Source organism: Lissotriton vulgaris, chromosome 7 (assembly GCF_964263255.1).
Source record: "Lissotriton vulgaris chromosome 7, aLisVul1.2, whole genome shotgun sequence".
Taxonomy (NCBI): Eukaryota; Metazoa; Chordata; class Amphibia; order Caudata; family Salamandridae; genus Lissotriton; species Lissotriton vulgaris.
The window spans coordinates 268935769-268962522 of record NC_141695.1 but is presented as its reverse complement, the minus strand read 5'-3'; the positions used below and the strand labels follow the sequence as shown (position 1 = coordinate 268962522).

At 44.3% G+C, this 26754-nt stretch overlaps 1 protein-coding gene across 5 annotated transcripts in view; it reads left to right on the top strand.

Annotated features, from left to right (window-relative positions):
• The window catches only part of LOC147701363 (B-cell receptor CD22-like), a 550058-nt gene that overhangs the window by 496302 nt on the left and 27002 nt on the right, over nucleotides 1-26754 (top strand). For all 5 annotated transcript variants that reach the window (XM_086930063.1, XM_086930060.1, XM_086930062.1 and 2 more), the window contains one exon: nucleotides 19180-19237. In XM_086930063.1, the coding sequence (XP_086786189.1) occupies nucleotides 19180-19237 (58 nt within the window). The remainder of the gene's footprint in view (nucleotides 1-19179; nucleotides 19238-26754) is intronic.

The following is a 26754-nucleotide window of genomic DNA, read 5'->3' as shown; positions in this document are numbered from 1 at the left end:
GTCCAGACCTAGCAGACATATTAAAACATCTGACTCACAATATTGGTGGGCTGTGTTTGAATGGGGGAGGTGTAGAGTTGGGGCTCTAGTACCCTCACTCTGCCTGAAGCTGGCTGTCTCATCCCGGCCTCAGCTGAAAGCCTGAAGAATAAGTAAAAATGGATAAAAGGCCCTGGTACCAAAGGCTGCGACGGAAGGAAAAAGATAGACAAGGTGTAGTGTGTGGCTAGCTCATGTTGAGGGATACAGCTGATAAAGAGTTCATCATCCTTTCTCGTGTCATGCCTCTTTATCGATAAAGAAACAATGGTTTGCAAAAATGGTAGATGAATGCCAAATATCACACATACAGTTTTATAGCAATTTTGTAATATAAAGTTCTTTTTTAAAAACATACAGGAAGCAAAGGCTTATAGCAATATGTATGGGCCATACATAGTGTACATTAATGGTGATAATGGAGGACTGTTCACACACCTTAACTAAATCGAATGATTAGTTCCATAGTGATAAATATTATCCAACCTGAAGGCAGTGGGTTTCATCATTCAGCCCACTTTTGTGTGAATGGAGACAATACACCCATCTTTGTTCTCTTATCCACAGCCTCTGCAGAAAATTTGGAATGTTGTTATTAATTGACCTACCGACAAACAGGCTGTCCCATCTGTATTGCTGATTCCATAGTTGTTTCTGAATATCAAGTCTCATCCTTCCCTCTCACATAAAATATATCTGTCATTAATACACAGTGCAATCTACTTTACATTAATTATCAAGCAATTAGATGAGTTTCAGATCACATAACTGACATTCATACACATAATCTACTTTTTTCTTCTAATGATTACTGGTACATTTACACAAGTAAATCCACATCTTAAATCCATATTGCAACACTGTGCTGCAAAATAGATGAAAACTCAATAATTGGTTAGTACACCCTGCCTCAAAAGCTGTATATGGGATTAGAATTCAAAAATCAGTCAAACTTCAGCTTACAGAAAGTAAGGGGCGACCATAGTTTATGGAAGACGGATAGTAAGATTCATCCAGAGGTTTGACACATCCTAGAGACAAAAATGTTAAAGGGGCAAGCAGTTAAGCAAATAGTCACTCACTTTAGATGATTATCCTAGATAGAACGGTGCATGGAAGAGTGTCAGCCCCTCTTATTCAGTGCCTCATTTTCCCTAACATGTTTTTAATTTTCAGTGTCTTCGACTCACACCGTCTCTTGCTACTACACTCATCCTTTGCCTCCTTCTCACTCACTCTCTAATTTTTTCTTACACAGGTTTCCAGTTATTGACCCACTCTGATTTTCTTAAACTTACTCATTCTGTTACTCTTTACTCCGTCTTTCTCATTCAGCCTCTCGCTTATTTCCTTGATTTACACATTTGATTTAACCCCTCTCGCCTAGCCTTGCACCTCTTTCATTTTCTTTCAGTGTCCAGTACTCACTCACTTTCTCAATTTCATACCTGCCCAATCATTATTGTCCACTCACTCCTCCATTAGTATTCATTATGCATTCATTGCAGTCACAGACTTGTTTTTTATTGCTCTCACTCACTCCCAGGCATGCTTTCTCTCACTTTCTCAATTGTCCACTGTTTGATGCTGTACTATTACATTCTCCCTCACACCATTTTTCACATTCACTCACTGGCTCTCCCTCACTCTGCCGTTTGCACTCATTCACTTACTCTTTCTCACTCACTGCCTTATTTCACACACTCAACATCTCACTGTCAACTTTACTTTTACTCACTCTGCAACTCACCATCACTCATTCTTTACTTACCCGTTCTCACATTGCCAGGCATACACTCTCTCACACACTCCCTCACACTCTTCCACACACTGGCGCACTGTCTCTTACTTTCACCTGTCACTTGCTTCAACGAGTTCTTCAGTAAATGGTAAAGGTTGTAAAAGAAGTCATAAATGCTGCATTCCTCAATCAATGATGACATTCAACATGTGAGTGATGTCATATATGAGGTCATGAGTGCTGCATGATTGATGTGAAAGTTATGGTGTTTGCCCGGGGGCATGGCTTGACCAGCTGCGAAATGGCTGCACTCTGAGTCGGCTCAACTGCTCCTGGGACTCAGTTTGGTCACACTCCTGTCTTCCTGCGACACTGTTGTGCTGTGATCCACTGCTGCGTGTATCCCGAGGCACACAGCTGGCGCGGCTGTCCCGACCATCCCGGAGCTGACTGCGGGCTTCCTCCAGGCTACTGGATCTGACTCCAGCCTTCAACCACCGTCACTCCTGAACTTCAGCCGGTAAGCGCCGTTGCTGTGTGGGAGCACTGCGGCCCGACTGGGGGCTCGCTGGCCTCATTCACCACCTGCCCCTCCCCCCCGCTTGGACCGGACCGGCTGAAACCTGCACTTGTGAGCTCCTGGCTGCTTAACCCTTGCTCCGCTCCTGTCCTTTGACATTTCCGGTTGGCACTGGCCCTCCGCCCACTGCTGGGCCCTGCTCTCTGGCTTGAGACCTGCCTCCTCCCGGCCCCCCGCCCAGTGCTGCATTGCGGAGGCCTTCCTCCCACATCTATTGCGTCTTTGCTTACTCTGGCCCTTCAATCTCCTGACGGCGTCAGTGGCTTGAACAACATCGCTACACCTTCTGACTCACAGGCGGCCTGCAAATCACTCTGCCACCATTCGGTCCAGCCCCCATGTCATTGGTCAGTTTTCACTGTTACCCCCAGTGCTGGTGGGCCCTTTCCTCACCTGTTTTGACCCCCACCCCCGGAGTTGGGTTTGTTGCCAGGGGCCTATGCAATGCGCCACAACCAGCCTAGTTGCTCACTGCCTTTGCTAATTGTTTCCAGTGCCTGCTGGTCCTGCTCCTCCGCTCTTTCCAGAGCTGCTCCACCCCTATTGAGTGCAACATTCACCTCCTATCTCAGCTGCCTCCATATTGCTGCTAGACTGTTCCTCCAGACATGGGGAGGACCGACCCCAAGCAGCCTAAAATCGCTTTTGTTCAACGTTGCCAGACGCATCATGAAGGCACGGGTGCCGGTGGAGGGGACCCCCCGGCTCCTTTCAACATGGCTTCAACTCGTGAGGACAACTTAAAAGCCATTATGCTGGACGTCAAGTCCACTGTCACCAACATTGCGGGTCAGTTGGATCAGCTGTTGGCTCGCCTGGACACAGTGAAGGGCGAGTCGATTCACACGATGCCCACCTCCTCCATGTAGAGACCAGGGTTTCAGATACGGAGGATGCCGCCATCCGGGACCGACAAAAACTGCTGCAGATGTACAAAATACTGGATCTCATCCGGAACAAGAACGAGGATTTGGAGGCCTCCTCCCGCAGGAGCAAACTCTGCATCACAGGAGTGCCTGAATCCATCAATATCTCCCTCATGGAGGACTATGTAGAACAGCTAGTCCGTGAGCTCTTTGGTGACATCCTCTCTCCATTCTATATTGTAGAGCAGATCCACCTCTCTCTTGGCCCTCACCCGGGCCCTGTCTTGCCGGCCTGCCCCATCATAGCAAAAATGTTGAACTTCCGGGACTGTGATGCCATCCTGTGGGTGGCCAGAGAGAAGGGGGAAATCCGCCACCAGGGTAACTCCCTGTCATTCTACCCTGACTCCTCGGTGTCTGCCACTTTCTATGGCTTGACCACTCTGTCTTTCTTGCAGGGGTGTACGCTGAGCATTGCCATGCCCCCCATCAGAATAATTCCCATCTTGGACACACTCTTCCCTTCCTAGTTGTGGGTCCCTGGGGTAGGTAGGGCTGGTACCGTAGCCTGATCAGGGGTATGTGTGGGAGCGGGGTTGGGGGTGATCTTCAGGGATTTCTGCTTGGGGGGTGGGTTTGGGGGTTGGGTGGAGGAGGCCTGTGCTTTGCCACCTCCCAACGAGACAACGCTGTTCTTGTCAGCACCGGCTCGCTTATCGAGCCTCTCCATGTCATGTTCTCCCCCCTATGGTTCATTTCCCAGCTGGGTGGATTGTATTGTTTGTTTTGTTGCCTCCTTATGAGGCATTTGTTGTATTTTCGATTGCACGATTCCATTGTGATTCCATTGCTACTGCACTTGTGCTTTTCCTTGTTGTCCATTGCACTGTGCATTTACACACGGACTCTGCTCTTTCCCACACCTTCGTCGCTTCTCCACCCTGTGACGAAGCGCCATGACTGACACTACACTACACTTTAGACATGGAATGTCTGTGGGCTGAATAACCACCGTAACGCACGACTAATCTACGCCCACCTCATTCGGCACAAGGTGGACATTTGTTTTTTTACAAGAGACCCACTTGTTACCGGCCACCTCCTCCAGACACCATATCAGATACTGGGGTGAAATTGGTTCTTCCTTCTATTCCAACTATTCCCGGGGTCTCCATTTTGTTACGTAAAGGGCTCCCATGGCAGTCCTCTTAAGTGCACACTGATTCTAGGGGGCGTTTTGTTATCCTCCATGGCACCCTACAGGCTAAACCTTTGACGCTTGCTGCTTTTTATGGCCCAAACTGCGATGACCCTGACTTTTTCGCGCAAGTCTGGCACCACATCTCACCATTCGGCTCTGTAGCGTTCCTCTGGGGGGGGGAGATTTTAACATAACACTACTCGCTGCTCAGGCCGGTCTGGCACTCATGCTTCTCACCCGCTCCCTGCTTCACTCCTCAGCTCTATTCTCTGAGACAACTCCCTGTACAACGTGAGGCATCATGCCCACCCTGCTTTACAGCAGGGCACATGTGTCTCTGGTACTCATGGCTGCTGGTCCCGTCTCGACTTGTGGATCACTACTCCGGATGCCTTGGTATGGCTCACCTCTGTTGATCATATGGCGCTCAGTCTCTCAGATCATGCCCCCATTCGCCTCCCACATTATCCTCCCACATTATCCCCGCTGTGCCTTTTCCTGGCGGCTTCCCCCTAATGCGTTGCGTGATTCGGTCTTCAGTGACGAAATACAAACCGCAACCGTAAACTATTTTGAGTTCAATGTGGGTTCCGTGGACTCCCAGTCTACGCTTTGGGAGGGGTTTCAAACTGTTATGCGCAGGAAATGTGTTTCCAAGCAATCTGGTGTTCTTCACTCCATCTGCGGCACTCTTTATAGACTAGAGGGGGAAATTAAAGAAATTGATGCCTCCCACGCCCTGACCCTTGCCCTGACACTCTTGCCGAGGTGAGGGGGAAACTTACTGACTTAGCCGAGGAGGCTGGCAGCAGCTGGCATTTCGCTGCAGGGGGCACGCCGCTTTGGCGAGGGTGATCGTCCTGGAAAAACCCTTGCCACCATCCTGTGGCAGCCACGGGCGCATCCTACATCACCGCATGGCCCGATCATACCACCTTCCCTGAGGAAATTAAAGCGCGCTGCACCACTTTCTACGCACAACTCTAAACAGCGGATCGGTGCCACCGCTATGAAGTATTTGACCAATATTTTGACACCCTTCAGCTTCTTTGGCTCAGCTATCACGATGCTGAGCCCTTGACGAGCCCTTCTCTAAAGAGGAGATCCTACCAGCAATCAACAGCATGCCTGGTGACAAGGCCCCCGGCTCGGACGGCCTGCTGGCTTCCTTCAATAATGCTTTTGCTCTTGGTTCCCCATTTAGCCTCCATGTATAATGAATCTTTCGAAACAGGTTTGTTCCCCCCATCGCTGCGTGAGGCAGTGTTGACTCTGCTCCTTAAACCGGACAAACCACCCGAACAGTGAGACTCATACTGTCCTCTATCCCTCATCAATACAGGTAATACATTTTGCACCAAATTGCTCGCTTCCCTCATGCCGCTTGCCGCATGCCCAGATCAGTCTGACTTCATTCCCGGTCATGCAACCTCTCACAACCTCTGGACCATTTTTTCCGTTATCAATCAAACAATCCCTCGCTCCCGGCAGTGGCCGCCCTTTCTCGACGCCACCTTCGACACCTTGGAGTGGCCCTTCTAGTTCTATCTCCTCCCCCGGTTGGGCTTTAGACAAGTTTTCTTATGCAAAATGCATCTTTTTTATACTCTACCTACTGCCTGTCTCAGCATTAATGGACAGGTCTTTGAGCCCATTCCCATCGTGTGTGGTACTCTGCAGAGCTGTCCGCTGTCCCCCATGCTAATTGCTATCACCATGGAACCCCTCGCCGCTCCATACCCAGAGTGGCATTGGTTTTTCGGCTCCCGCTTTTACTAGTTTCCATGTATGTGGATGACATCACTCTTTATGTCTGCCATCCTCAGGAGAAGCTCAGCCTGCTGGTCCGTGAGGTGATTCGCTTCGGAGGCTATTCCGGTATCCAGGTCAACGGGGGCAAGTCAGTACTATTTCCTCCTACGGATGCCACAACACCCTTTGTTCCTGACTATCCCTGTGTGTGGGCCTCGGAGCCCACTCGATATTTTGCATTTGGTTGAGCAGGGATGTTGATGAACTTTGGAAAGTTAACTTTGCTCATACTGTCGACTGGTTTGAGTCTAAGATTCCTCTCTGGAACCGGCTGCCACTTTCTCTGACTGGGCACATCACTATCGCCAAAATGGTGGTGCTTCCAAAGTTCTTATACTTATTTGTCAAGTCAAGTCAAGTCAAGTCATAACATTTATATAGCGCACTACATACCCAGAGGGTTTCAAGGCGCTTAGGAAGGGGAGGTGGATTATTTGTCAAATATCCACGTTTTAAGCTGCTTTCTGAACGCTAGGTGATTCTGGGTGAGGCGAAGGTAAGCGGGGAGTGAGTTCCATGTTTTGGCAGCCAGGTATGAGAAGGATCTGCCTCCCATGGTGGTCTTGTTGATGCGAGGTACAGTGGCGAAGGCTTGGCTGGAAGAGCGAAGTTGGCGGGAGGGGGTGTAGAAGGATAGTCGAGAGTTGAGGCAATCTGGTCCGATGTCGTAGAGTGATTTGTGTGCGTGGGTAAGCAGTCGGAAAGTGATCCTCTTATTGACGGGTAGCCAGTGGAGGTCTTTAAGGTGACCAGAGATGTGTTCGTTGCGTGGGATGTCTAATATGAGCCTGGCTGAGGCGTTTTGGATTCGTTGTAGTTTCTTCTGGAGTTTAGCGGTGGTACCTGCGTAGAGGGTGTTTCCGTAGTCCAGTCGGCTCGTGACCAGAGCGTGGGTGACTGTTTTCCTTGTTTCGGAGGGGATCCAGCGAAATGTTTTTCTGAGCATGCGAAGAATGTTAAAGCAGGAAGAGGATACGGCGCTGACTTGTCTGTTCATTGAGAGTGAAGAATCCAGGATGACGCCAAGGTTCCGTGCGTGGTCTGTCGGGATGGGTGCATTTCCGAGGGCTTCCGGCCACCAGGAGTCGTCCCATGCAGAGGGGGATTTACCTAAGATGAGGACTTCTGTTTTGTCTGAGTTCAGTTTCAGACGGCTTTGTTTCATCCATTCGGCGACTTCTTTCATTCCTTCGTGTAGGTTAGTTTTAGCGGTGCTGGGGTCCTTGGTGAGAGATAGGATCAGTTGAGTGTCATCCGCGTAAGAGATGATGTTGAGGTTGTGTTGGCGGGCGATGGCCGCGAGGGGGCTCATGTAAACGTTGAAGAGGGTGGGACTGAGTGAGGATCCTTGTGGTACGCCGCAGATGATTTCAGAGGCCTCGGACTTGAATGGTGGGAGGCGGACTCTCTGGGTTCTTCCGGTGAGGAACGAGGTGATCCATTCCAGTGCCTTTCCTTGGATTCCGATGTTTCTGAGGCGTTGTAAAAGGGTGCTGTGGCAAACTGTGTCGAAGGCTGCAGAGAGGTCGAGGAGGATGAGGGCGACTGTGTCTCCATTGTCCAGTAGAGTTCGAATGTCGTCTGTTGCTGCGATGAGGGCGGTCTCAGTGCTGTGTTTGGCTCGGAAGCCAGATTGTGAGGGGTCGAGTGATTTGTTGGCTTCGAGGAAGGCGGCGAGCTGGTTGTTTACAGCTTTATCGATGACTTTGGCCGGGAATGGAAGAAGCGAGATGGGGCGGTAGTTTTTGAGTTCGGTGGGGTCTGCTGTTGGTTTTTTCAGAAGGGCGGTGAGTTCAGCGTGTTTCCAATCTTCTGGGAAGGTAGCGGAGTTGAAGGAGCAGTTGATGACGTCTCGGAGGTGCGGAGCTATGACGGAGTCTGCTTTGTTGAAGATGTGGTGGGGGCATGGGTCTGTGGGGGATCCAGAGTGGATGGAATTAATCAGGCGGATGGTGTCCTCAGTGGAGATTGGGTTCCAGGCGTTAAGGGTGTTAACGGGGGGAAGGTGGTCAGCTGATGGTAGGGTGGGTTGGCTTCCGGGTTGGTTGTCAAAGCTGTTGTGGATGTCAGCAATCTTGTTGTGGAAAAAAGAGGCTAGGGAATCGCAGAGGGTTTGAGAGGGGGTGATGTCGTTGGAGTTGGCCGAGGGGTTGGAAAATTCCTTGACGATGTTGAAAAGTTCCTTGCTGTTGTGGGCGTTGTTGTCAAGTCGATCTTTGAATGCTGTTTTCTTGGCTTTTCGGATCAGTTGGTGGTGAGTACGGATGGCGCTTTTGAAGGCGTCCTTGTTGCTGGTGGATGGGTCTTTTTTCCAGGCCTTTTCAAGGGAGCGGCACAGTTTCTTGGATTTCTTGAGGTCGTCGTTGAACCATGAGGCCTTCTTGATGCCAAGTTTGTGTTGACGTTTTTTCAGTGGTGCTAAGGTGTCGGCGGTGTTGGATAACCAAAGGGTGAGGTTGGAGGCGGCTTCGTTGGCGTTAGAAGAGGGGGCTGGGGAGGTTTGAAGGAGTGATGTGGAGATCTGCTCTGTGGTGATTTTGTTCCAGTTTCTTTGTAGAGTTGGTTGGAGGTGGATGCTGGGTTTCGGCTTGTTGTAGGTGAAGTGAACGCAGCTGTGGTCAGTCCAGAGGAGATCCGTAGTGTGGCCTCGCAAGGTGCAGGGTCTCCTTGTGCTGGGGCTGCAGGCCTGCGCCCAAGGTTGCAGTCTGGCTAGAGGACGCTTCTCGCTGCCAAGCTCTGCTGACTGTGTTTTGGGACCTCCAGCCAGCCAGGTCTCGTCCAATTGATATTTCTGATCCGCTTGTAACCTACCTCTCAAGTCAAGTCTCACAGCGCCCTGCGACCTCTCCCGCAAGCTCTGCCCGTGGCGGACGCCGGTGTAGGTCCATGAGCAGTCTCCCCGCTGCTCCCGACCCCCCCTCTAGACCCCATGCCTTTCTTCCCTATTGACAGCACTCTGTTCTGATGTATATTTCACTCCCTCTGTGCTTGCAGGTTATTGTCTCCTAACAATGTCCTCAATGTGACTTAAGTTTATGATTGTCTTCACTGTATTGCATTATCATGCTGTGCTTCATTTATTGCAATGGTGGAATCTTGTAATTGTGCTGTGCAATTCTTTTTAAATAAAGGTTTTTTGAAAGAAAAAAAAAAACGTTATGGTGTTTGCCCAGCCAATGGTTTTTAAGTTTTACTACAGTGCACTGTTATTACCAAAGTAGAGAAAAAGTGACAAGTGAAAAACACAGTTTTTCCTCCTCAGATTGCATGTAATAATTACTTTACACAGGGAAACCAATTTCCACATTGCCATAATATCTATAGTATGATTTTAACTTGCTGCACAAATCGAAAACCTTCTGTTCAGGTTTTTTGTTAAATAAATGTTTTAATACAACGGTATAAAGCATATATGCAGATGTGCAAAGTGTAACATTATATTTATTACTATTCATGAGGGACAGTAAGGAGATTAATGACTCATGGCCACTCCTCTCAACAGGGCTAATAAATAGCATATTACACTCTGCAAACCTGTATATATATATGTATATATATATATATATATATATATATATATATATATATATATATTTGTTGAACATGTCGAATCATGGTTGTGTATTTTGTCTATCAAGAAATACGTATATTCCTGATAATATATGTATAAGAAAATATATGAAGGTAGAGATCTACATATCTGCATTTTATAATCTTGAGAGTTCATGAGATGAATCGTATGATATTGCATGGATTGATTTGATAGAGAGCAAATTACTGTAATTCTGCTAGATGCCATTAGCTGAGCTGCTTATGGAAGCTCAATTTAGTTTTTCTTGAAGCTTTTTTAAGTTCCCTTGAAAGCTTTAAATTTAGATTGGATGGCGTATTCCACTGCAGCCATTAATTGTACTAAATCGAACTTTTTATTGCTTATTGATTTTGTGATCTTATCGTATTTTGTCTGTGTCAACTGAGAGAGTATTATAGACATGGGCCATATTTCTACATAGGACATAGGCCAATCCACGGCTTAATAACAACGTCAATGTAACACATTATGAAATTATACCCTCTGACGCGGGGCAGCTACCTATTTGTAGGTATAACAAGTGTTGTGTAACTTTTTTGCACTGATACAAAACTGTGTTTGTACACCATTACAAGATGGCGCACATAGAGTCCTTGAGGGGTTACTGTCCTATGTTTGTGTCCATGCTATGATGAGATGTTGAGAAAAACTGTATTAAGCATACCTGACACTAAGCGCTTTACACACTGACGAAGGCAGCACGCCGAAATGCGTCTGTGTAGCTTCTGCATACAATAAAATGTGGATACCCGTACCCTCTTGAGTGCTGCGACTTCTTTCCTGAGGATCTAAAGGAAACCTTGAGCGTAATATATTATAAATATTAAATATATTTCGTGTCATGTGATCAAGGTACGTTGTACCGAAACGCGTAATGGCCGACATCTGCACAGCCAAATAAAGGAGATTCTGAGCACTTATTTGGGTCTGTGCTCCACGTTCTTTTCAAAGGAGAAAGGCGCAGGCGACTGCTTGTGCGAGTGGAGTGGCGCGATATATATATATAGATATAGATATAGATATAGATATCTATATATATATATATATATATATATATATATATATATATATATATATATATATATATATTGACTTGCATTTTAAGTAGGTAGGATAAATAATTCTGAAACAACCAAAGAGGGGTCTACCGGTCAACAAACATAGAGACAAAAGAGATTGGATTGAAAATAGTGGGACTCAGAGCAATACATATTCAGCCTCACTGTGTTGAGATGAATCCTATCAGCCCACCACAATGGCTGAGCATCGTCATCTGGGAATAAGCATAATTATATGAATTAGTTCAGCCCACACCTCTCCAGGGGGAACTTCGCTGTACTCAATTCACAACCAGTGATCGATCCAACCAAATTAAAAATCTCAGTCAGTGGTGCTGATGATTTGCAGTGCAAGAGAAAGTAAATGTGAAAAAAACATGACTACTAGGAATCAAAAATGAATTTGATAGAAGCTATCCTAGTGTCAAGATTAAAAACACGAGCTGATAGTTTAAAAAAATACCTACCTATATCAATAGGACATAGGTCGACATGTTTCAGCCTTATAGGTGGCACTGACCTGGCTTTCGTCAGGACCAAGAAGTGTTAACGCTACTGCAAATGAACTACAAAATTACGTGAAAAAAATCATAAGAATAATTAGGAACCATTGAAATTGTTGTTACACTACACCATACCAGAACCTATTTTTCACAGATGCACATTCATTTTCGTTTTCACTGGAGGTGCAATTTCTTTCCTAAAATGACACCTGTTAAGGAAATTAGTATGATGCTCTGGTACACACTAATCATACCATTCTCTGTCTCTTTTCAAATACTGTCTTGGATAAATTTACAACAGTAGTTAGCCCAGTCTGTGGCTAAAAGTGATACATTTCTAAAAACGATGTATATATTAATTAATTATAGGTACTCACCCAGCTGTATGTGGGAGTACGCATCACCTCACCCAGCAACTGCTCGGTAGATGAGGCCCTACTCTGTATATGGGTACAAAAGAGCACACAGGGATGAAAACCTCATGTGCCCCTTTCCCATTTTCCATACATGAAATAACCTTGATGTTGACGCAAATAAAAACCGACCATAAGCCCACATCGAAGGCCCCAAGTTGAATGAAAAGGATTCAGTTTAATACAAGGAGAACCCTTCATAGACCCCCGTCAAGAGAACCTCTTTTCTATGTCATAACATGCTCATATATAATATCAACAAGCACTGCCACTTGTTTCAAGAAACACTGTAACGCTATGTCTTAAGTGGCTTCTGAAAAAAAGGAAGGGTCAATAGTATACATAAAGGCCAGCGGCGAGTCAAACCAAAATACATAGACAAACAAGGAGGCCTTCAATACCTCACCTGTTTGTCGGTACCCCTAGCAGGATTCGAGCCGAAGGGGAGGTAACCAGGCGGTAGGTAGAGTCTCCTTAAATAAGTCTGTTGATTGGATGATAGAAAACACGTGACCCCTTCGTCAATAGGCTCAAGTGAACAAAACGCACGTCTGCGTTTGCGCGAGAAAGTGAATGCTATCCCTCGTCAGCGACAGTGGACATGCCCTGATCCCAGACGCTATGCGTGCCAGATGGGAAATGTAGTATGTCAGAAACCATGTACTACAAAACAAGGAGAGCAGTATCGTAGCGAAACGGCAATATCAAGAAAAAGAGTTTTACATGAGTTGATATCGCGCATGCATGAGAAATGTCAATACACACTTACAGCCCAAGTGACTATTGTTAATTGATGATTCAGTGCAATTGTCAGTGGTTCGTGAATAGTTAGAAGACATTGGAGGATCTTGAATGTGGCTACTGACAATATCCCTACTCCGTCATTTTCCTTTAAGAAGGGCCATAGTTTGCGAGATAGTCTGGTGCACACGAGGCCCATGATTAGGATTAATGAGGCCTCTAATACACTCTGGAATCTCCCTGCGGTCCATGGCCATTATCCCTGTGGTTCCCGTAATGCCTGTCCACAAACTCAGAAAAAAGAATATGTGGACATTGGTACTGGGAACCCGTGGATTCTGAAGACACATGCTAATTGTAATTCTGACAAAGTCATTTATATGATTACTTGTCCATGTTCGCTTAGATATATTGGTTACACCACACGGAAGATCAAGCTGAGGATCAGCGAACATATGAGCATGATTAGATGCAACAAGCAATCGACACGTCTTACAAATCATTTTCTTACCCTCAAACTTAAGGCAGAAGACATACAGTGGGTAGTACTGGAGCGACCCTTTGTTCCGTCACATATCAGTGACATTTCGAGATTTCTTTTCCTGAAGGAACAGAAATGGATTTACAGATTAAAGTGTGATAGCCAGGGTCTCAATGATGAGATCCCTTGGTTGACTGAGTTGTTTGCTGCCCTTTGGGATCATAGCTGCACTATCTGTGTACATGAATTTTGTGATTGGGCTCTTGCATTGATAAGGTGTTCAACAACCTCTGTTAGGATCACCAATTTTTGGGCTTCGGTATCATTACACCCAAACAAGCGCATTCATGAACACAGTAAGCTCTATTGTCCCTAGTGCGCCTCCTCTTTTTGACTATCCAGGCCCCTTATATAATATTATATATCCTTATACCCCACTTCTCTCATCACGGTAAACTTCTTGTTGATCCTGGGAGACTTTTGTCACTCTACAGGCAATTGTGTGGTGCATTGATAGGCTACAATTGATCATGGGTTTTGTAGTTCCTTATTAATTTATAAGCATGTACAATTACATTCCAACAGTGGCGCGGATAGTACTCACCCCAGGAAGATAACTCTTGGGTGGCGATTGGACAATGGATTGATATTCTGCAGCTATCATGGATTGTTGCCAGTTTCATTGATCAGAATGCTCGACACTACCTATCAGACCTGTAGTCGTATGGATACTTTCCGAGCATGCGCTAATGAATGGTGGGTAATTTGATATCCTATGCGCATGCGCATTGATCAGTAGGTTATTTTCTAACTATTCACGAACCACTGACAGATGCACCGAATCATCAATTAACAATAGTCACATGGGCTGTATGGGTGTATTGACATTTCTCATGCATGCGCGATATCAACTAAGGTGAAACTCTTTTTCTTGATATTGCTGTTTTGCTATGATACTGCTCTCCTTGTTTTGTAGACCACGGTATCTGAAATACTGGAGAAGTGTGGCTCAAGTGGTTGGAGCGGCAGACCCTGATGCAGAGGTCTGGCCCGGACCAGGGTTCAATTCCCCACGTCGGCGGGTCTTGGGCTCAAATTTCCTCGGACCTGACAATTCTCGCCTCGGTGCCTATTCCAATCATGGAGTCCCACTCTGTAACTATTGCTTAATCTCCACAACGGCCCCTCGCAGCGGGATGCCTGGCTTTCACCTTGGGGATGCCCAGTAATGGGTTATCTCGCAGGGGAATACCAGGACGGGTTCCCTAAGCAAGCGCTGGGACGCTTTCGGGCAGCCATGCGCTCTACAAATCAAATTTCATTTCATTCATTCACTATATTTTCCATCTGGCACGCATAGCGTCTGGGATCGGTTCATGTGCGCTGTCGCTGACAAGGGATAGTATTCACTTTCTCGCGCATGCGCAGACGCGCGTTCTGTTCACTCGAGCCTATTGACGAAGGGCTCACGTGTTTCCTATCATCCAATCAACAGACTTCTTTAAGGAGACTCTACCTGCCGCCTGGTTACCACCCCTTCGGCTTGGTTCTTGCCAGGGGTACCGATGGACAGGTGAGTTTTTGAGGGCCTCCATGTTTGTCTGTGTATTTTGGTTTGACTCGCCGCTGGCCTTTAGGTATACTATTGACCCTGCCTTTCTCAAGAGCCACTTAGGATATAGCGCTATAGTGTTTCTTGAAACAAGTGGCAGTGCTTGTTGATATTATATATGAGCATGTTATGACATAGTAAAGAGGTTCTCCTGATGGGGGTCTATAAAGGGTCCTCCTTGTATTAAACTGAGTCCTTTTCATTCAATTTGGGGCCTTCGATGTGGGCTTATGGTTGTTTTTTATTTGTGTCAACATCAAGGTTTTTTCATGTATGGAAAATGGGAAAGGGGCACGTGAGGTTTTCATCCCTGTGTGCTCTTTTGTGCCCATATACAGAGCGGGGCCTCATCTACCGAGCAGTTGCCAGGTGAGGTGAGGCGTACTCCCACATAAAGCTGGGTGAGTACCTATTAATTAATTAATATATACATAGTTTTTAGAAATGTATCACTTTTAGCCACAGACTGGGCTAACTACTGTTGTAAATTTATCCAAGACAGTATTTGAAAAGAGACAGAGATTGGTATTATTAGTGTGTACCAGAGCATCATACTAATTTCCTTAACATTTGTCGTTTTAGGAAAGAAATTACACCTCCAGTGAAAACGAAAATTAATGTGCATCTGGGAAAAATAGGTTCTGGTACGGTGTAGTGTAACAACAATTTGAATCGTTCCCTATTATTCTAATGATTTTTTTCACGTAATTTTGTAGTATTTTTGCAGTAGCGTTAACACTTCTTGGTCCTGACGAAAGCCAGGTCAGTGCCACCTATAAGGCTATAACATGTCGACCTATGTCCTATTGCTATAGATAGTTATTTTTTCAAACTATTAGCTCGTGTTTTGAATCTTGATACTAGGATAGCTTCTATTGACTTTATTTTTGTGTCCTCGTAGTCACTTTTAATTTATTCACATTTACTTTCTTTTGCACTGCAAATCATCAGCACCACTGACGGAGATTTTCATTGTGGTCGGATCGATCACTGGTTGTGAATTGAGTACAGCGTGGTTCCCCCTGGAGAGGTGTGGGCTGTACTAATTCATATAACTATGATTATTCTCAGATGGCGATGCTCCGCCATTGTGGTGGGCTGATGGGATTCATCTCAACACAGTGAGGCTAAATTTGTATTGCTCTGAGTCCCACTATTTTCAATCCAATCTCTTTTGCCTCTATGTTCGTTGACCGGTAGTCCCCTCTTTTGTTGTTTCAGTGGTAGTTGGGGATCGAAGACTATTGGCTCGTTAAAAATGATCTCCTTTTTTGTAAATTTGTGTTTTGAGGATACATAATTCCCCCTAACAGAAAATTGACTGGAAAAGCAACACAAGCAAAATTCAGATTTCATGATTGGATTAATCCTATTAAAAACTCCTCATATGACAATTCCAGCAAATATTAAGGTGCTACTTGAGACAGCGCAGTGCAAATGTGATCAAGTCAGGTATTGGAAATAAATATATGTTATGCACAACACACCGAATTAAAAAAGAGAAATGTACCAGCAGGACATAAATTGAGTCTACTAGAATTACAAAACATGTAGTGACATAGTATTGAAAGTCCTTCCAGTTATTGAACATTTGGCTGATATAATAAATGTTTATGGGCACATGCATCATTGTAGGAATTTGCATTTCCTAAATTGCGAAAATTAAGGAATCGCAATTTAGGAATTGCAAAATCCTATGCATCAAGAAATCCTAAAATTTTATAGGAATTCTTAATTTTTGGAATTTGCGATTCCTTAATTGCGAATCGCAATTAAGGAATGGCATTACATTGATTCCTATGGGCCTACAGGCCCATAGGAATCAATGTCGTTTTGCATTTCTATTTTTTGGAATTCGCAATTTGTTGATGCATTGCAAGGGTGCAGAGGGGGGTCCAAAAGACCCCCCCTGCACCCCTGAAATGTATTTTAAAGTGCATGTTTCACACACACACACATGTCCTAAGGACATGCGTGTCTGTAACATGACACTTTCCAAAATGCATTTTTGTGCTTTTTTAAAGAATTTCGCAAATTAACACGAGGGTCAACCTTGTGTTAATTTGCACTTCCTATTTCAAAATTCGCATTTTTAAAAAAATTGATGCATTGCATTTAAGGAATCGCACAAATGCGATTCCTTAAATGCAATTGTTTCATGCATCCCAAAAACGTATTTAGGAAGCGCAAACGGCCGAATTTACCGATTCGCACCATTTGCACTTCCTAAATAGGTTGATGCATGTGCCCCAAAGATCCTAAAAGATAGAATTTGAAGGGTCTTCCTCAGGACAATTGTAGCTACCTGGCCCAGCTGGAGGGTATATCTCTCAAAAGAGAAGGTAAGATGATAATAAATGAGACTACCAGGGTTGTCATATAAAGGCAAACCCGGTCAAATCAGAGTGACTGCAGAGGCAGAAGAAATGCTGCTTATATCTAGGTACAAGAGCTTCACCAAAACTCTGGCGTGGCTGACATTCTCACCACCATCACGGTCCACACACTGATGGCCGACTCAGGGGAAATCGTCAGAATTAAAAACATATTTCACATATTCCAATCACACTATACTTACCTCTACAACTGAGCAGGTACTACTAGGATAACTGACATAGAACAATACCTGGAAGACATAGCCCTGGACTGAATAGAAGGAGAAATGCACAACTTCCTACTAGTACCGATTTCTGTCGAAGAAACCAATACAGCATTCTGGGAGATAAAGCTCTGGACTTGACTACACTTGCATCAGTATTCTTTAAAGCATATAAATTACTATTAGCATCATGGTAGGCTGGCCTATATAAACAGGCCTTCAAACTAAGTGTCTTACCAATGAGATCAAGAGAGGTCATAACATCTAACCTACTGAAGCCAGGACAGTAATGAGATAAATCCTACATCTACTGTATCTCATTAATGTAGACAACAACGTTTTGGCCTGTATCATTACCAACAGACAGAACACTCCTAAATGGACTGGTATTACCAAATATTTCAACATCTATAACATGTAGGGTGACCTTTAACATCTTCGGGACCCTATTCTCCCTGGTACACCAGATTCAGCCTGACATTAATACTGCCTAAGTCTTCCTGGAAGCAGAATGTGGAATTGACTCACTAGTTTGGCTATTTGTGTTTGCTGTGCTGGGGACAATGTGCGGTATCTTCCAAAGTCCAGTTGACGGTGGAGGTGGCTGCGAGGAGCAGGGACAGGGAGAGAGTCGCGGATGGTCGTCACTTTAGAACAAAGATCATGTGTGGTGTCATGGATGTTCATTGCTGGAGCTTCCCTTTGGTGGTCTCTGCAGGCACTCAATGCTGTAGTGTGAAGTGCGGATCTTGCAATGTCAGTCATTTGTGGATGATGCTGCAGCCTGAAGAGTCTGGTTCACTGGGCATTCATGCTGCGGTTGGCTCAAGCGGCAATATATTGACACAAACGGCCTGTTCGCAGTCATGAAGCACCCACAACTTCAGGATTTTCCTTTTCTTTTCTTTTAGGAGGATCTCAATTAATTCCGGTCCAGGAAAGACATGGCTTGGCAGTTCGGGCTGGACTGTTCCCATTAGGCACAGGGTCAAGGCTGATTTGCATATGGCCATGTCTGAACTGGGGTGGTGTGGAGTGCAAAAAAACAATGGATTTCGGCCCAGATCTCTGTACTGGGGTGAATGTATGACATTGTTCTGCATTCTGTCCATCAACTGTTGTTTTTGCATTTGTCACCCCGAGCGGGATTGGTATGCTCAGACGTGAGTCCCATGCTCTCCACACCACTGGAGTCAAGCTATCCTGGCTGAAGACGGCTGATAGCCAGAAACCGGTCCTAGGATGCTTGATTCCGGTCCAGGAAAGACATGGCATGGCAGTTCGGGCTGGACTGTTCCCATGAGACACAGGGTCAAGGCTGATTTGCATATGGCCAAGTCCGAACTGGGGTGGTGTGGAGTGCAAAAAAACGATGGATTTAGGCCCAGATCTCTGTACTGGGGTGAATGTATGACAATGTTCTGCATTCTGTCCATCAACTGTTGTTTTTGCATGGATCTCAATTGATGCCACATCAAGGGTCCAGGGCCTGGGGGGCACCACTAGTTAATTGATGATCACGAAGGTGACATTGTTTTGAATAATTATATTGAATCAAATGATTCCTTGAGGGGCAATTTTATTTCAAAGAGATGGCAGAAACATACGCTGAGCAACAGGTCCTGCAGTTACGGCCAAAAGATATTTGGCAATCTTTGCAAACATACCCAGATTCAGCCCTCAGGCTCCTGGAACCAGTGCTATGCCCTCACCTCACACTGTACACTTACTCCTCTTGTACCACCAAGGTTTGACAGTCTACCTTACACTATAGTTATACAATCTTAGTCCTTAGAAAATGTACATGCTTATGAGTAACCTTCTATTGATTGTACCAGGTGCCATATGTCTCGGATGTATTGCATTATATTATGTATATTTTGTTGCTTACCCTGTATTTCCTTCATTGACTCTCAAAATGACAGTACCTTCTTATTTTAGGGACCCAGATCCAGACGGAGCATATGCAGAGGTCAGAAAACCACACAGGACTCCTAAGGTAGATTTTCTACTGCTGCCTTCATGGAACTAATTCATTTTTATGAAAGTGTATCAAAGTGTTTTCAAACCCACCATTTGCCAGTGCTGTAGGTATTTTGCCAGGGTTTAAATCATTCTGAAATGTGTTTTGTTTGTTAATAAGGTTCCTGTTAGATTTGGGGGTCTCTAGTTGGCATAGGTAAGTACTGGTGACAAATAAGGACCCTCTCCTCTAGTCAGGACAAGGGGTTACACTCCTAAAATAACCCCTGCTCACCCTCTAGGTTGGTTGGCGCGAGCAGTCAAGCCTTACTTCAGAGGCTTTAGTAAATTAATTAGTTGTGACCACATACAGTAACCCAGTGACAAAACTACAAATGGACACCACGCAAGTTTTATATAAAAAATAAGTAGACTTTATATAGAGTTACCACAAGACCATAAACGACAAAAATACACACTATGATCACTTTAAGATGGTAGATTTAAGCTTAGTTCAGTTCAGTTCTTAGATGCAACACTCTCCGTCAATGTACCTTAAGTTGTGTTGCACTTCCACGACAAGCAATGTCGCAGCGATGGGAAAAGTGTTGCAGGGCCTGTTGCGGCTCTCATCGTTGTGGAAGCAACTCGCATCGCCAGGAGAGAGGATCGACGTCGCAGCACACGCTGCTGCATCACTGGGAAGAGTGTCGCAGGGCCTGTCATGGCTCGCATCGTGTGAAGCATCTCGCATCGCCAGAGAAGAGGAATGACATCAAAGCAGACGCCGCCGCATCACCGGGCAGTGTGTTGCATCAAGGAAAAAGCGCCATCTTTATTTCTTTGTACCAGATCTTCAATGCATCACCATCCTTGCATGTAAAGGACTACTGCATCACCTTTCCTGCAACACTTTCGTTGCCCTGCCTCTCGCACCTTAAGGTACATTGACTCAAAGTGCCGCATTTTAAGATATAAAGAGAACAAAGCTAAGTCTACCATTTTAAGTACAGTATTGTGGGTTTTTGTTGTTTGTGGTCTTGTTATAAGTCGATATAAAAGATATTTATTTTTGATGTAAAACTGGTGTTGTGTCCATCTGTAGTGTTGTCACTTGATTACTGAATGTGTTCACAAATGCTTTACACACTGCCTCTGAGATAAGCCTGTCTGCTCGTGCCAAGCTACCAAGGGGGTGAGCAGGGGTTATTTTAGGAGTGTACCCCCTTATCCTGACTAGAGGCAAGGGTCCTATTTGTCACAAGTACCTACCTGTGCCAACTAGAGAGCCCCAAATCCAATATATATATATATATATATATATATATATATATATATATATATATATATATATATATATTCACTGAAAAAAAACATAGGTTTCACACCAGTTCTAGTTAGCTGAACGGTTTACTCATACAAAACCATTGAAATTTCCACGTTATATTTGGTTGGACTCACTATAACTCGCACGCCCACAATCCACTGCTGATGATGTCACATATTACATCATTCATGACCTGGTCAGTGACATCACTGATGACATCACTGATGATATCGTCCAGTGAATGTGTGTTCCTGTAAAGTTAAAATGTGTCTAACATATTGAAGAATGAGTGTATGTATGAGTGCCTGGATGAAGGATTTAGTAGGTGTGTGACTGGCTGTATGAGTGAGTGATTAAATGTGTCTTACTGAATGCATTGGTTAGTGACTAAACTGTCTGAATGTGTGCATCAGTATGTCTGTTGTTGTGTAAGCTGCTGCATGTGTTGATCAGTAGCTATGTGAGTGGCTATATGGGTTATTGATTGGTTGTCTAAGTATTTGAATGTGAGGGTGAGTATGTGTGTGGGTGGCTGTGAGGTGTGGGACTCTGTGCATAGATGTGTGACCAGTTTATTCACTAGGTATATGGGTTCAAGAGTGCATATAGGAACAGCTGTATGAGCGGTTGACTGTGTGCATGGGTGTGTTGCTGAGTGAATGGATATATCAGTGCTACATGTCCATGTAAGTACATATATAAAAAACAGTGCATTTGAGAGTTGGCATATATAAATGACTAAACATTAGAGCCTGTGATTGCGTAAGTGACTGTATGGATCAATGTTTACTTGTATTAGTGATTGTGAAAGAGAGTAGGTATGTGTTAGTATATGTTTAAATAAGTAAGGTTTAGTGTGTATAAGTTTGTAGTTGAGGAAATGGGAGTGTGATTGATTCTTTGCATAACTGACTAGGTGTTTGAGTAACTTTGTGGATCAGTGTCAGCATGTAAGTGTCTGTATAGGTGTATTAGTGGATATGATAGTGTTGTATTGATGAGTGTCTGTATGTATGAGTGATTGTATGGGTGAATGAGTGGATGTGTGTGTAGACCTAGGAATCAGTGAGTGCGTATGTAGTTACTGGTATTGGTGTGCCAATAATTTCAGGAATAGTAGTTTGTATTTAACACTGGGTGTATCAAAGGTTAGATTAGAGTGTGAGGAGGTGCATCGTATTATCACATGGATGATGTCATCAGTGATGTCATTTGAGATGTCATCAGTGATGTCATCAGTGATGTCACTGACCATGTCATGAATGATGTAATATGTGAAATCATCAGCAGTGGATTGCGGGCGCGTGAGTTATAGTGAGTCCATTTAACTATATTGTGGAAATTTCAATGGTTTTGTAGGAGTAAACTGTTCAGCTTACTATAACTGGTGTGAAACCTATGGTTTTTTCAGTGAATTTCAAAGGTTTTTTTAAATGCTAATTCCTAGCTAAAACGAGTGTGAAACCTATGGTTTTTTCAGTGAATTTCAAAGGTTTTTTAAAAGCTAATTCCTAACTATAACGTTTGTGAAACCTATGGTTTTTTCAGTGAATATCATAGTTTTTTTAAAAGCTAATTCATTTGTATATCGACTTTGTAACCTACGATTATTTTTTTTTGTTAGCTGTTTTTTACAACAATTAATTATATATGTATATATTTTTAACATTTTTTCCCGGTGCACTCAGGGTGCGCACACCGGTAAGCTCTCCCGAGAGCGCACCGACAGCGCTATTTCTGCGTTCGTAAAAAAAAAGATGTATGAAAAGTAAATAATAATGGAAGACATTTAGTACCATACTTATAAAAGCAGTATTTTTGATTTACGAAATGAAAATATTTTTCCTATCGAAACGTCACTTAGGCGCGCCACGTAAGCGCCCCTGGAAGCGCCTACGTTCGCGCTGCGTAAGCGCCCCCAGAAGCGCCTATGTTCGCGCCGCGTAAGCGCCCCCGGGAGCGCTTCGCTGCGCGCAGTGTAAGCGCGTCAAGTCATGTGAACTTAAAATAACTCTTTTCATTTGTTGCTAACAGTTTTTTTTACAAAGAATGAAATCCCCACCCATTTCCTTCACTTCTTCTTTCACTTTTGTGACTGCAAGACCTGTCTTTTTGCTGTCGGATCTTTGTTGGATTAATATCTTGGATTACCTTGGCTGCCAGACCATCCAGCAGTGAAGATGACTCAGAGGGATTTCTTGATGAAGAGGTTCCTCAGCCGAAAATAAAAGAACACTTCATATGGAAGTTTTTTTCCATTCCAAATGACCAGAAAAAATTAAATGCTCCAAAGGTGGAGTGCAGGATTTGTCACACTGTCCTGTCACGGGGTGACCCCACCAAGAAATATTCTTTTTGAAACTCCACTATGATTCGCCATGTCGAGAGGAGGCACCCCCAGAACTTTGTCCGGGAGAGTGTCAGGGCTCTGGCACAAGAGGTTCCCAGTGATGGGGCCTCTACTTCAACCGGAGGAGCAACTACTTCAGTGAGGGGGCAATCGCAAGAGCTGATTCCTAACATTCAGCCTGCTTTTAATAAAGGTGTTATTAAATGCAGAGACTGTGATCAGCTACTTTGCTATGGGGAACAAAGTGTTCTGTTCATGGTTCGAGCATTGGAGAACCATCGCTGCCGTTCCCAGCCCTAAATTTGTTTTTTGTTTTTTGCTCCTGTTGAGCAGTTTCCCATTCCCTGTTTTTGTTTTTGTTCTAAAAAAAGAAGAAAACAAAATTTCTTTTCAGAACTACCTCCAATTCTCATCAAAGAGCTGTGTTCTTAAAAAAATGAAAAAGAGTAAGTGGATTGGAGTGCATTGATAAAGGAGAGGAAAATGAGTGAGAAAGCACAGAAAGGGACGAGAGGAGAAGGGAAGGGAAGTGAAGTAGGGGGACTGAAAGAAGGTGAGTGTGGGGAAGGAGAGTGAGGAGAAGGAGAGTGAACATGGGGAATGTGGATATGCGAAGAAAATGTAGTAAAGGAACTGGGGTGTGGAAGGGTAAGAAAAGAGCAGTGATGTTTTGGAAAGAGTGGAGATACAGACTGGATAAAGACAAGTAAGTGTGAGACCAGGTAAGTAAGGCAGTGAAGAAACAGAGAAAGTGAAAGAAAAAATAAGAGTAGAAGACTGAAGGCCTCATTTTTGCACCTGCCTCACAGCAGGCGTAACACTGACGCAGGTCCTTTAACATGGGCCTGGCCCCATGTGAAAGGATGCATTGCTGGAGGTGTGTCACTTTTGTGACACACTCCAGCAATGCATCACTTTTGCGCTTACAGATACGTCAGAAATACTGACGTATCTGTAAGTACTTGTGACATAATGCGTCTTAAATTAAATATGACGCAGAAGTAGAAGACTGAAGGCCTCATTTATGAGGCCATGCGTCACTTTTACTCCACCGGTGCATCACTTTTTGTGACGCACCTGTGCTGTAAAAAATGCACCTTGTTGAGTCATATTTACAAAGTGACACATCTAGGTATGTTTGAGTTCCGGATCCATGATGTTTTCTGGCCTTTTGTTTCTTGGAACCAGTAGATCAGTTCTATTTTTCATGTACATTCTGGTTTTCGCGGAGGATATTACATCTTCAGGATATCCCATTTCAAGGAACCGAAGGCTCATTTTGTTTATTTCCTCCGCCAAATCTTCCTGTTCAGAGCAGTTTCTATTAGCTCGCAACATTTGGCCATATGGAATGCTCCATTTCAATCTTACAGGATGTCCACTATTCGTGTGGAGGATGCTGTTGCATGCAGTTGGTTTCCTGTGGATCTTGGAGCACAGTTTGTTATCCTTCACAAATATTTCCACATCTAGGAAAATCAAGTTCCAAGAACTGATTGTTGAGGTGACGTGTAGATTATAATCATTATCTTCTAGGGATCCAATGAATGTTTTTAGTGAGTTCTCATTTCCTTCCCATACGATGAACAGGTAATCTATGAAACGACACCAAAGTTTTATTCTGGACCCCTCTAAGTTTTCTTTGTCTTTCTTCACTACCTCGCTTTCCCATGCCCCCATCAGGAGGTTTGCATAAGTGGGCGCAAATTATGTCCCGATTGCGGTCCCTTGCTTTTGGAGATACATTTTCCCCGGAAACAGGAAAGCATTATGTGTCAGGCAGTAGTGAAGCATATCTAGTAGCATTGCTGTGTGTTCCAGCAGGTTGACGGAGCGTGCTTCTAGTGCATTCTTCACGACCTTTACACCATCTTCATGGCGACTTGAGGTGTAAAGAGAGGCAGCATCTATGGTTGCCATTAAGTATGTTGGTTTCTATTCACTTTCAGAGATCTTTTGTAAGAAATCCATTGTGTCCCTCAGAAAAGATGGTAAGGTTGTCACGTAGTTCATTAGGAAAACATCTATAAATCTTGATGTAGATTCCAAAATTGATCCTATCGAACTCACGATTGGTCTTCCTGGGGGGCATTTGAGGGATTTGTGCACCTTTGGTAAAAAGTATATTGTAGCAACAATTGGGTTTTCAGTTTTTAGATAGCAATATTCATCGAAGTCAAGTAGGCCTCTTTCTTTCCAGCACAACAACATAGAGTGATATTCCCTAGTCCATTCTTCCATTGGGCTTTTTGCCAGTTTCTCATAATGTTCTTGGTTCTTCAGTTGCCTATTTGCTTCCTCGATGTAACTGGGTACGTCCTGTACAATGAGATTGCCATTTTTATCAGATGAATTGATAATTATTGTTGCATCGTTTTTTTAATTCGGACATGGCTTTATACTCTTCTGGTGAGAGATTTCGTTTTTTCTTCACCGCCCCGGCTGATTTATCTGCGATCCTCGTGATTTCTTCAACCATTAGTTCCTGAAACAAATCCACCTTGTTGCCCGGTGGAAGTTGCGGACAGAATCTAGAGTTTCTTTTTAAACCGCTGTTGGCTCCGAAATTCGTAGGTATCCCCAGAGTGTCACAGAACTCGATTTCCATTTGTGGAGATATTGTGTTGTCTTCCTGACTTGTTGAGGGGCTCTCTTTTATTGATGCGAGAGTTATCATGGCTGGTAAGTCTTTTTGTGCGACAGTGGATATTACTTTATTCATCTTGGGGACATCTGATTTTCTAGAGTCCTTTTCAGCAAAGTATTTTTTCAGTTTTACTTTGCTGCAAAATTTGTATAGATCAATGCGTGCATTTGGTACATTCATAGTTTTCGTAGGACAATAAGAGAGACCTCTATTTAAAAGTCTTAGCTGTATATATGTCAATTATTTGCTTGATAAATTTATGATTTTTCCTTATTGCTACTTTTGCTTTCCTTTGCCTCTTTTTGGTTTGGCTTCTTTTTCCACCCCTTCTGGTTTTTGGTTTGTTGGGGGTTTCTTCGGTGGTCGTTGTTCCCTTCCCCGCGCATGGGACCTGCCTCTTCCTCTCTGTCGCGTCACCATGTGTGCTAGCTGTATTTCCCCCCGAAAATCCAATGGTGTATTGGTGGATTCTCCTTCAACAGAGCTCACTTCAGAGCTATCAACCTCCATGTTGGGCTATGTGAATTCCTTCTAGACTGCCACACAAAATAGAGTTTAGGTAAGCCTGGATGCACCATCATTGGCAGGATGAGTGGGCGGAGCTGAGCACACTTGAATAGGCTGTGTCCTGCCTCCACACAAAGAGCTGCATACGCCATGTAAATATTCTGGAGCAAGGTAGTCAGGAAATCTGTGCATTTCAAATAGAAACCTCTAGAAGCTGCATCCGCTTCAAAGTGGGTACTCGATATAAGTATTGGACCTCAGACACCAACTGTTCAGTATGCTACTGGACCTGTGGATACTCTTCAAAGAAGAAGAACTGCTGTGCTGCAGAAAGGCCTGCCACTCTGCTGAACTGCTGCTCTGAAGGACTTCTGCCTGTCTTGCCTCTGTTGAACCCAGGACCTCCGATTGACTCGAAGGGCTAGTTAGTTGGACCCTTACTATAGCCTCAGGGACAGAAGGCTCCAAAAACCTGGACCCAAGCATCTTGACCCTGCAATCTGTGATCCCTAGCCTGCCAAGTGGTGCTATCCTACTCATGGGCTCTTGGTGTTGAGCCTGAATGTGCTCTGCCAGCCCATCTCTGCAACACACGTAGTAAGGGATGTCTAACAGATACATTTCTTTCAACACTCATTTTGCCAATACTTTTCTGCCATGTTATCCACCTTCTTAAATTGTTGAAGAGTGCTGCAGTCAGGGTAATATTGGATCTCAAATTCT